This window comes from Chiloscyllium plagiosum, chromosome 18 (genome assembly GCF_004010195.1).
Source record: "Chiloscyllium plagiosum isolate BGI_BamShark_2017 chromosome 18, ASM401019v2, whole genome shotgun sequence".
Taxonomy (NCBI): domain Eukaryota; kingdom Metazoa; phylum Chordata; class Chondrichthyes; order Orectolobiformes; family Hemiscylliidae; genus Chiloscyllium; species Chiloscyllium plagiosum.
Window position 1 is genome coordinate 68,633,456 of NC_057727.1, and position 12,877 is coordinate 68,646,332.

The following is a 12,877-nucleotide window of genomic DNA, read 5'->3' on the forward strand; positions in this document are numbered from 1 at the left end:
CATCTGCAGCCCTCACTTCTGCCTGGCTGCTTTACCTGTCTCATGTTGAACCTCAGTGTTGCTAAAGAAGCATACATCTGCACAATACTCCATTATACTCCAGACTGGTGTCTTGTAGACAGATGATGGACAGACTGAGAGTTACTGGTGCACTACACACGGATTTAATCTTCATTGAGGGCTGGAAGTGTTAAATTGGCTGCACACTTTCCCCTGTAATGAGGTAAGGGAAATCAACTATTTACCTGGGTGCTTATTGATTCCTCTTAGATATTACATACATTTGTATACAATGTGTGCACCCTCACACACTTTAGTGTGCACATTTGTATGTGTGCCTGTATATATGTCCATGGACATTAGATGTAAACAGGTTCAGCTGGGATTATACATTGTTTAATAAGATGCTGTTAGGCTTCCAATGAACAAAACTGAGACACAGGGCAAACCAATGAACAATATAACTTTAACTTTTCAAATGCAGTTAATGCAAAACCATACTGGGACAAACAGTAAAAGTACTCACAACTGACAGTGCACCCTTACAGAAACAGCCAGCTTGCAAAATCTTTTCATGCATACAATTTCAGAGAGTATCTTCCACTGTATAGTATAAAAAAAATGGAAAACTGGTACTACCTAGAACACACAATGTAACAAGGTCGCCAAAGCATTTCAAGGTACTTTCTAAACAAGGTAATATTCAATTGCAACAAAAGCTGTTTGTGCTAGAAAGGCAGAATTCAGCCACAAGGTTGCATGGTCTACAATTTATTTTAATTGAAAAATAAAAATACCTTCACGTGTGGCATTATATAGTGCAGCACTCTGGTCTGTGCCGAGTTAGCTAGTCTCAGCCAGGGCAATAACCCTGAGTTAGGGAAAAGGAAATTAACCTGTCCATGCTGATTGTAACAGAATATCCCAAACATTCTCATCTCAGATTGGCTAACACCAGCCTCAGCTGTCAGGCTCTCATGCTCCTGCCGTTATTAGCTATCCAGATTTACATGTGAACACTGATCAAATGGACTATTTACAAAAAGGCTATTGGCATAAAGTACGGATTGCGGATGCTAGAGATCGGAGTCAAAACGTATGGTGCTGGAAAAGCACAGCCTGTCAGGCAGCATCCAAGGAGCAGGAGAGTCGACATTTCGGGTATAAGCTCTTCATCAGGAATGTGGGAGGGCACCCCAAGGGGGCTGAGAGATAAATAAGGGATGGGGGGAGATAGATTAGATTAGATTACTTACAGAGTGGAAACAGGCCCTTCGGCCCAACAAGTCCACACCGACCCGCCGAAGCACAACCCAACCAGACCCATTCCCCTACATTTACCCCTGCCCCTAACACTACGGGCAATTTAGCTTGGCCAATTCACCTAACCTGCACATTTTTGGACTGGGAATGCGATAGGTAGATGAACGTGGGGGTGGGTGGGTGACGGTGATAGGTCGGAGTAGAGGGTGGATAGGTGGGAAGGAAGATGGACAGGTAGGACACTTCAAGAAGGCGGTATTGAGTTGTAGGGTTGGATCTGGTATATGGTGGGGGGAGGGGAAACATCGATTCCAAGTGGTCGGAGGGTCCCAAGACGGAAGATGAGGCATTCTTCCTCCAGGGATCGGGTGGCTAGAATTCAGAGGTGGAGGCGGCCAGGACTTGTATGTCTTTGGCGGAGTGGGAGGGGGAGTTGAAGTGGGTGGCCCACAAGGCAGCAGGGTTGTTTAGTGTGTGTGTGTGTCCTAGAGATATTCTTGGAAACGTTCTGCAAGTTGGCGCCCTGTCTCCCCAACCTTTATGTCAGCGAGAGTCAGTGTTCAGCAGAGACAACAGAGATTTAAATAGAGATAGAAAGCAAACAGGGAAAATTCATCGATGTTTGGAAGAAGCAATGATTAAGTATTACATTATATATTACTAGAACTTCAAGTGAGGTTATGCAACAACAGGAATTGCTCCAACATTTCACATACTTTATTCTGTCTGTACAAATCCTTCTGGTGACATTTGCAAAACAGTTTGTGTTGCATGAATAGGACACTATGATTGCCACTTAACAATTGCTATGCCCTAGCTCCACACGCTTCCTGTGTGGGATGGCAATGACCTTATCGTCTATGGAACGCTGCTTTTCGTTCAAGCTAAGGTGTCAGGAAACAATATTAATCCCTATAAGATAATGCACTGTGCTCATTTCAAGTCCCTTCATGTACTGTCCATTACTGCAAAAATCTTTTAACTTAAGGCAAGGTCTCACCTAGGAGGATGGCCATATTGTCACCTAAAGTAACTTGCCTGCAACGTCTGAGAGAATTCTTTTAATTTGTACGTCCGCATACAAATTGCTGGAAAAAGCAAACCCAGAATTTTGGAGCAACCTTTAGCTCCTGACGTAATCCTAATGTCACACAAAGTGTGTGAACGTTTGACTTATTCAACTACAGATCGACAGCATGGAAAAAGAACACCTCTCGACTTCTGTGTGTTATACAAGCATCAAATATCCCCAAGATCTGAAAGCTGAGAGCTCATATTCTCCTCTCTGCTGCATGTCAGGGGTCTCTTGGAGATCCCAAAACACTGTGGATACCTGCCCAGTAGGTTTAACCTTCAAATAGTCAACTGCCCTAAATTAGGAACACACGCACTCCCCCCCCCCACCCACCACAAAAACACCTCCAAATTTTAATAAAGAATTGCAGTCGTTAGAGTTCTAACTTACACGGTGAGAAAGTTACATCAGAAATCGTAGACAGATAAAGGCATTTGATACAATGACGCACAACAGGTTTATGAGCAAAGTTACACCTCATAAAATGAAAGGTACAATAACAACATAAGACCATAAGACATAGGAGTGGAAGTAAGGCCACTCAGCCCATTGAATCCACTCCGCCATTCAATCATGGCTGATAGGCACCTCAATGCCACTTACCCACACTCTCCCCATAGTCCTTAATTCCTTGCGAGATCAAGAACTTATTATCTCTGCTTTGAACACGTTAACATCTCAGCCTCCACTGCACTCCGTGGCAATGAATTCCACAGGCCTACCAATCTCTGGCTGAAGAAATGTCTCCTCATTTCCATTTTAAATTGACCCCCTCTAATTCTACGGCTGTGCCCACGGGCCCTGGTCTTCCTGCCTAATGGAAACAAACTCCCAGCATCCACTCTTTCTAAAGCCATGCATTATCTTGTAAGTTTCTATTAGTCTCCCCTCAACCTGCTAAACTCTAAAGAATACAATCCCAGGACCCAGCCCTCATCTTATGTTAGGCCTACCATTCCAGGGATCATCCGTGTGGATCTCCGCTGGATATGCTCCAGTTTCCAGTTTGTCCTTCCTGAGGTGTGGGGCCAAAAATTGGACACAGTATTTTAAATGGGGCCTAACTAGAACTTTATAAAGTCTCAATAGCACATCACAGCTTTTATATTCCAACCCCCTTGAGATAAATTACATTACATTCGCTTTCTTAATCACAGACTCAACCTGCAAGTCAACCTTTAGAGAATCCTGGCCTAGCACTCCCAGATCCCTTTGTACTTTGGCTTTATGAATTTTCTCACCATTTAGAAAATAGTCCATGCCTGTAAGCGTTTTTCCAAAGTGAAAGACCTTGAATTTGCTCACGTTGAATTTCAGCCATTTCCTGGACCACTCTCCTAAACTGTCTAAGTCTTTCTGAAGCCTCCCTACCTGTCTGTCCACCTAACTTCGCCAGAATGCCCCCAGTCCCTTCATACAGATCATTAATATATAAAGTGAACAGCTGCAGCCCCAACATTGAACCCTGCGGGACACCACTTGTCACTAGCTGCCATTCCAAAAAAGAACCTTTTACCCCCAACTCTCTGTCTTCTGTCAGACAGCCAATTCTCAATCTATGCCAGTAGCTCACCTCGAATACTATTGGCCCTCACCTTACTCAGCAGCCTCCCGTGAGGCACCTTATCAAAGGCCTTTTGGAAGTTTAAAATGTTACCTGCAACCGAGGTTCGGCTAATCAGCCTATAATTTTCCATCTTTTGTCTTGATCCTTTCTTGAACAAGGGGGTTACAACAGATTTTCCAATCATGAGATTAGATTAGATTCCCTACTGTGTGGAAACAGGCCCATCAGCCCAACCAGTCCACACCAACCCTCCGAAGAGTAACCCACCCAGACCCATTTCCCTAATGCAACTAGCACTATGAGCAATTTAGCACAGCTAATTCACCTAACCTGCACAACTTTGGATTGTGGGAGGAAACCGGTGCACCCGGAGGAAACCCACGCAGACACGGGGAGAATGTGCAAACTCCACACAGACAGTCGCCCGAGGCTGGAATCAAACCTGGGACCCTGGTGCTGTGAAGCAGCAATGCTAACCACTGAGCCACCGTGCTGCCCATCTCATCTGGAACTTTTCCTGACTCCAGTGATTTTTGAAAGATCACAACCAACGCCTCCACTATTTCCTCAGCCACCTCCCTCAGAACTCTGGGAAATAGCCCAAAAGAGCCAGGAGATTTATCGATTTTTAGACCTTTTAGCTTTTCTAGCACTTTCTCTTCCGTAATGGTTACCATACTCAACTCTGCCCCCCGACTCTCCTTAATTGTTGGGATATTACTCATGTCTTCCACTGTGAAGACTGACACAAAGTATTTATTAAGTTCTTCAGCTATTTCCTTATCTCCCATCACCAACCTTCTTGCATCAATTTGAAGCGGGCCAATGTCTACTTTTGCCCCTCACTTGTTTCTTATGTATTGAAAAAAACTTTTACTATCATTTCAAATATTACATGAATACAGAATTGGCTGAGTACAGGAAATAGAGAGGAATGGTTGATAGATATTTTCACACTGGACGTTTGTAGTGAAGTTCCTGTAAGAACCTTGCTTTTCCCAACATACATTCATGACCCAAGCTTTGGTGTACAAGGCAAACTTGAGATCATTATTATTTTTGTCTTATTTTTGAGTTTGGAACTGAGAGTTGACACTAAGAATTAAATCTAATTGCAACTTGCTTTGAGAGAGAACAAAAACAAATGTTTTCTGTTGAAAAATGGCCTGGAAAGATAATGCAACTGAAAAACTGATCTGAGCACAGTGTGGATGAATCAGCACTGAGCTGTTGTTATGCTTAGAGTTGGCAGTTGGTTGGATGTTGAACTGGTCAATCAAGAGAGAACCATTCCAACTGGGCTGGCAGGAAGCAAAGTGATTTTTGGAGATTTCTAGGCAAAGTGCTGAGTCATTTTACTCCCTCTCTAGTTCGTCTCCAGTTATCAAATTATTAAATGCTCTCAGAAAATAATCCCAGTCTGCAAGAAGTAATTAAATATTTCTAGAAATCTGCTGAGATTGTCTGCATTATCCAGTGACTTCAGAATTCAAATATAATAATAAACAGTTCTATTTGTCTGTGAACAACCCATTGTCCAAGGATTTCATGAAGCCCTGATATCAATCATTGGAAACTGTTTATTGAACTGGCATTTTAATTTAATTTCTAGTTTATCCTTTCCGTGTGTCTGTCTGCGTGAGATTGGGGGTTATGGTCAATGAAGATTGGGCTTTAGATTGTGGATATTAATTTGATTACCTTATTGCATATCCATGTTCTGGTAAGTTACATTATTAATGATGAGTTAAGTTTTGCTTCAATTTTAAACTTAGTGTCCAAGATTGTTATTTGTAAAGAGGGTCATTGAATGATTTAATTTCACTGTGTTGTGAATCCAGTGATAAGGAGGTTGATTTAGTTAGGTTTGTCCTCCCAGTGTTGTAACACAAAATGCATTAAACCATATCTACAATTTCTTCATCTAATTTTCCAGCTGATCTATACCCTGCTACATCCTTCAATATCCTTCCTCACTTTCTACAACGCCACCAATTTTCATGTCATCTGTAAGCTTATCCATCATACAACCAACAGTTACATCCAAATCATTTATGTAAGTTACAAGCAACTCAAGTCCTAGCACCAACTCTTGCAAAACCCACTACTTGTCAGACATCCAGTCAGAAAAAATTCTATGGCCAAGCTAATTTTGTATCCAATCTGTCAACTCACCATAGATTCCATGCCATTCAATCTTCTAGACGCGTCTTCCACGAGACCTTGTCAAATGCTTCAGTAAAGTCAATTTAGACAACTTGCCTTACCCTCATCAATCATCTTCATCACTTCCTCAAAAACCTCCACCAACTTTGTGAGACAAGGCCTCCCCTGCATAAAGCCATGCTGACTATCCCAAATAAGTGTATTCTTTTCCCAATGCATGTTAACCTTATCATTAAGAATCTTTTCCAATAATTTCGCTACCATTGATTTAAGGCTCACCAGCCAAGCATTTCCTGGGATTATCCCTGTTGCCCTTCTTAAACAAAGGAACAACAGGTAACTCACCTCTGGCTAAAGAGGATACGAGAATTTCTGTCAAGACCCTAACAATTTCCTCCCTTACCTCACTCAGTAATCAGGCTCTGGGGACTTACTTACCTTTAATAATTTTTAAGACACCCAAAACCACCACCTTCTTAATACTGACATGCACTAGAATATCAATATATACCCGTCCAAACTTACCATCAATGTCTCCTGGTCTGTAACTAACACCAACTCTGCACTCGAAAGTAATCTAGTTCACTTTATATCCTTCCATTCTCAGAGCATTACGCTATACAGCTACCCTATTCCAAGAGCTTCACAGGACTGTTCCACTACTCAAACTTCCAGATGCTCCCTTCCTTTAATGAATTATCACTCTCAGGGGGAGGTGGAGGGGGAGGAACACAAATTTAGGAAACACCCTTAACCTTGGAGAAGAGCAGCATGTTTTGAAAATCATACTGGTATCATTTCAGAAAACCCTGATCTTCAAGAAAACAAAAAAAAATCAACAGATTTTCTTATCATTAAGCACTGCTACAACTTCTAGGTGCAGTGTGTCAGTTTATGGGAAATATAAAAACGATACCTTTTTATTTTTCAGTATTTTTTGATTATGGATGAAAACAGAAGAAGGAAGGGCCATGAGAGGAAGGGAAAAGAATCTGGAGAAGAGAGACTGAGAAAAGGCAAATCGTGGCAAGGACTACCTATCTTATACTTAGGAGAAAGTGAGGGCTGGAGAGTCAAAAAGGGCGGAGATGGAAAAGCACAGCAGGTCAGGCAGCATCCAAGGAGCAGAGTCGACACTATGGGCATAAGCCCTTCATTATTTTATACAGGTATTAAGAATATAAACTGGAAAATAGAAGTTTGGATGCTTGTTGTACAGAATTAACTTGTTTATTTTTCAACGTACAGGTTAAAACTGGAACTGTGCGCAGCGTTCTCTTTATTAGTTACAGGAAATCATTTGGAGAAGGTGAATTTGATACTTTGGTGTGACAAGGAGGCATCAAGTGATTTTGGGTTGAAAAATTGCGTAGCAACATCTTTTGAATTTGTTTTAAGTTCATGTCACACACCCATGGGGCGTTTGCACTCAGCCCTCTAGAAAACTGGCAAGCCAAGACAGGTCTCTGTCTCTGCCCATCCGTGATGCAAGAGAACCAACACTCAAAAACACTGGGGAAAAAAAAGCACTTGTAACCCAAACAAAGACCTAAGTCCATCTGACCAGCTACCAAAATAAGGATCTTCTGTGGTTGATGTCAACACCAAAAACATAGAGAAAGACACTTCATCCTTCAGTCACATTTTGATCCACAGAGTTTGTTCCTTGTTGCCTATGTTTTCTCCTAATGCTATTTCTGCAGAACTATGTCTCGTCTATCCTATTTGTGAATGAATGTGCACATGTTTGGATTTAAAGGAGATATGATTTAAATTGGCACAGTAGTAGCTAATAATCTATTCTGTCACTTGTTAAAGGATAAGCTTGAGTATAATAAATAATCTTTTATGTTTGCTTACTGATGAAACCTGGTAGAAGTATCTTTTTTGGAATCCCTACAGTGTGGAAAGACGTCACTTGGCCCATTGAGTATGCACCCTCTAAAAAGCATCCCACCCCAGACCCAGACCCCACCCTATTCCCGTAACTCCGCATTTCCGATGGCTAACCCACCTAACCTACATATCTCTGGAAACTTTGGGATGATTTAGAATGGCAAATCCACAGCTGCACAGTTTTGGACTGTAGGAGGAAACTAGAACAGCCGGAGGAAACCTTTGCAGACACGGAGAGAATGTGAAAACTCCACACAGACAGTCACCTGAGGGTGGAACCAAATCCAGGTCCCTGGCACTGTGAGGCAGCAGTGCTAACCACCCAGTTTCACCTTAGATAGTTGTCACGGTTAAGTAGATTAGCCATCATTGTGATTCAGCTGGTAATTTATACACTTGAGATGACCCATGGAACAGTGAGGCTTATTACCAGCACATTGGCCACACTAAATTGCCCGTAGTGCTAGGTAAGGGGTAAATGTAGGGGTATGGGTGGGTTTCGCGTCGGTGTGGACTTGTTGGGCCGAGGGGCCTGTTTCCACACTGTAATCTAATCTAATCTAATCTAATCTAATCTAATTCTTCCGTCAGGTTCAGGACATTTCTGAGACCAATACCTCTGCTATTAGCCACTTCTAAATCTAACTTCCACTGGATCAACAAATAAATATCCTGTGTCAGGTTGTACTGCATCATACAGGTCAGAAGGTCAGCAGCTAACCTCGCCATATGATACAACTGCCTTCAGCACTTTGCATTTGGGTGAGGAGTGAACTATGAGCATGCATAGACAAAGCCAAGGATCAAGCTTGGGAGTAATACCCTTCATAGTCAAATAACCTGCTGAAATTCAAAAGACTAACAAGGCATGTAAAGAAAAGTCAGGTACTGCCACCTCATGGATATCCATGGAACCATCTGTTAGCAAGTATTGGTACCCATTTTCCTACCACTACCATTCACTAACACCTTTTGCATCTATCTAAATACAAACTCATTGCAGATTTACCATCAACTCAGAGGATCATGACAGGTTCAACAGCCTCTTTTTTAAATGAGGAGACAGAAGTCAATTCCTCAACACTGGTGTGACTGACAAACAGGTCAATGCTTTTGTAAATTCCCCACATCAGGATCACTCACTTTTTCAAATTCACAAATTGCTAAATAATGAAGAGACAAACACTTCTGACAACATTTGCAATTGTACTCCAAGCTCCACATCCTCCTGTCTCTGAGATAGTAAGGAAGGGTTGAGTTTTGTAGAGATACTGTGGAGGCCACACTATTGCACCAGCAACTGGCAGCAATGGAGTTGCATAGGTTGATGCTCAGTGTTGAATCATCTGTCATTCACTGCTGCCAAACTGATTATCAGAAAGAGTTCCAACAAAAAGTTGGCTTAATAGTATAATTCTCACCTGAGGCTGTAGGTTATTAGCTCAAAATTACCACTCTAAAGATTTCAGCAATTAATTTGGGTGACCTCTTCAGTGTAGTGCTCAGGGAAGTATTAATTATGAAAAATGTTTCCAATAAGATGTTAATCCAAGGTGCCCATATCATCTCAGGTGGATGTAACAGATTAAAACAAGGGGAAGTTCTTCTTGCAATCTAAATCAAGATGTATCCCTCAACTAATGTTATGCTAACCTTATCATCAGGTAATTATTTCACTGCTGTTTGAGGGCGTGCAAAATGACTACTGCACTATTTACTTTACAAATTACAGCATTCATAAAGTATTTTACTGGTTGTAAAGTGTGTAGGGACATTCTGAGGGCATGAAAAGCCACCTCATAAATACAGGCTCAGTGTTTCTTTTAAAAATATGTAACAAGATCTCCCGAAGATTCAGTCACTCAACAGGAGATGAAGTTCAATTCTCAATGCATGCTGTGTGAGGCCAACTTAGCCAGGGAGGTAGGAGGGCTTCTTCCAGTAAGTCTCGGTTGCCCTGGGGTGTAAATGAACAATTTAACTTCCTATTACTGACAACTGTCCAACAATTATTGAGAGGAAGAAGGAGGCAGATCCCAACATGATGCTAAGCTGTGATGAAGGAACAAAATACCACAGATATTGGAATCTGTATGAAAACAACAGGTGCTGGAAACCACATCGTGTCAGACAGCATCCATGGTGAGAGAGCAAGCTAACATCAGAGCTTCACTTCAGCTCTGGTGAAGAGTCATCTAGGCTCGAAACGTTAATGTTAGCTTGCTCTCTCGCCATGGATGCTGTCTGACCCGATGTGATCTCCAGCATTTGTTGTTTTCAATAAGCTGTGATGAGTCTCGAACTGAACCTTTAAGTTTATAGAAAAAGGACAATCATTTCATTAAGGTAGCAAAAGAAAGTCCTCCAGTGGAACTATACTCCAACAACAGCCACTACCTTCAGGAATGGGAGGTAAGAATAAAAAAGATGGGACAAACTTAGATCAGCAGAGCAAAGGTTAAGTGTCTCAACTCATACACACTCCTAGACATATATACATACTGTAACACCAGTCAAAAGTAAATTCCATTCATCATGAGAAAACAATAATAATCAGTATAAAACTAATCAAACACTTCAGAAAACAACAGACCACTCCAAGGAAATGAAAAGAGAAGACATTCCACAAACAAAAAAAATGCAGTACCTTGCAGAACGAAAACATTTCACCACTTCATCCAATATTCTGTTATTGCGTAGTTCCGGTTCTGTCACAGGCTGCAGGTTTGTTTTTTTTTGTGGGGGGATAGGGAGAAGAGAAGAACAATTACAAATGAGGCTCTAGAAGTTGATGGCATTTCAAACAATATGGAAGCAAGGAAACAAGCAACACTAAAAGGATTCTTAGTTCAAATGTGCATTGCAATACTGAGTGATATGCATTGGGGACCATAACATTCCTATGCTTTGGACCACTTAGGTCTGAGCTAGTTCCACATTGAATTTGGTCGTTATAGCAAATAGGCAAACCAGATAGTGGACATCTGGTTTCATACAGGAGCACTACGAGAACATTCTATTTCATGACGCCTATAGTGCTTCTCTTGGATGTTCTTTCATGTTAGTCAATAGGTTGACAATTCAGATCCTACTCCAGCACTTGTGCGGAGACAATCAGTCTATATAGTCTACAAATGCACAACTATTTTTCTGAGTCTAAATGGCGCTTAACCCATTGGCCATAATCCATGAGCACGGCTGCCATCCAGCGCCAGCAACCCGGATTTGATTCCAGCATTGGCTGACTGTCTGTGTGGAGTTTGCACATTCTCCCTTTGTCTACGTGGGTTTCCTCTGGGTGCTCCGGTTTCCTCCCATAGTCCAAAGATGTTCAGGCTACGTGGAAAACTCAAAAAAAAGGGATCATGCTGCAAGGTTGAGTGAAATAGGAATTGATGGGAAGGGCGAGGGCAGTAACAAATTAAAAATACTATACATGAATGCACGAAACATTAGAAATAAGATGGATGAGCTTGAGGCTCTTTTGGAAATTGACAGATACGATATTGTGGGGATAACTGAGACGTGGCTTCAGGTGGACAGGGCCTGGGAAATGACTATTCATGGCTACACATGCTATCGTAAGGACAGACTGATGGGCACAGGGGTGGGGTGGCCATGTTGGTAAGGGATGATATTCAGTCCCTTGCACGGGGGGACCTAGAATCAGGGGATGTAGAGTCAGTATGGATAGAGCTAAGAAATTTTAAGGGTAAAAAGACCCTCATGGGAGTTATCCACAGGCCTCCAAACAGTAGTCTGGATGTCGGATGTAAGTTGATTCAGGAGCTGAAATTGGCCTGTCGCAAAGATGTTACTACAGTTGTTATGGGGGATTTCAACGTGCAGGTAGACTGGGAGAATCAGGATGGTATTGGACCTCAAGAAAGAGACGTTATGGATTGCCTCTTAGATGGATTATTAGAACAGCTGGTGCTGGAGCCTACCAGGGAGAAGGCAATTCTGGATCTGGTATTGTGCAATGAACCAGAATTGATCAGGGACCTCGAAGTGAAAGTGCCATTGGGAAGTAGTGACCATAATACAATAAGCTTCAATCTGCAATTTGAGAGGGAGAGGGTACAATCGGAAGTGACAATATTTCTGTTGAATAATGGGAACTATGGAGCTATGAAGGAGGAGCTGGCCAAAGTTCAATGGTGCAGGGATGACAATGGAGGAACAATGGCAGATATTTCTGTGTATAATCCAGAAGATGCAGGATCAGTTCATTCCAAAAAGGAAGAAAGATCCTAGGTGGAGGCATGGGTGGCCGTGGCTGACAAGGGAAGTTAAGAAACATATAAAGTTAAAAGAGAAAAAGTATAACATAGCAAAGATAAGTGGGAAAACGGAGGACTGGGAAGCTTTTAAAGAACAACAGAGGATTACTAAGAAGGAAATACACAGAGAAAAAAATGAGGTACTAAGGTAAACTGGCCAAAAATATAAAGGAGAATAGTAAAAGCTTTTTTAGGTATGTGAAAGGCAAAAAAAATGGTTAAGACTAAAATTGGGCCCTCAAAGACAGAAACAGGGGAATATATTAAGGGGAACAAAGAAATGGCAGAGGAATTAAATGGGTACTTCAGATCTGTGTTCACTGGGGAAGACACAAGCAAACTCCTTGAGGTAACAGTGACTGAAGGACCTGAACTTAAGGGAATTTATATTTGCCAGGAATTAGTGTTGGAGAGACTGTTAGGCTTGAAGGTTGATAAGTCCCCGGGGCCTGATGGTCTACATCCCAGGGTACTGAAGAAGGTGGTGTGAGAATCGTGGATGTGTTGGTGATTATTTTCCAGAGTTCGATAGATTCAGGATCAGTTCCTGCAGATTGGAGGGTGGCTCATTTTATACCACTTTATAAAAACGGTGGGAGAGAGAAAGTAGGAAATTATAGACCAGTT

General features: G+C 41.9%; 1 protein-coding gene across 3 annotated transcripts in view; it reads right to left on the reverse strand.

Moving 5' to 3' along the window:
• rad18 (RAD18 E3 ubiquitin protein ligase) overlaps positions 1–12,877 on the reverse strand; it is a 285,566-nt gene that overhangs the window by 211,279 nt on the left and 61,410 nt on the right. For all 3 annotated transcript variants that reach the window (XM_043708545.1, XM_043708543.1, XM_043708544.1), the window contains one exon: positions 10,615–10,685. In XM_043708545.1, the coding sequence (XP_043564480.1) occupies positions 10,615–10,685 (71 nt within the window). The remainder of the gene's footprint in view (positions 1–10,614; positions 10,686–12,877) is intronic.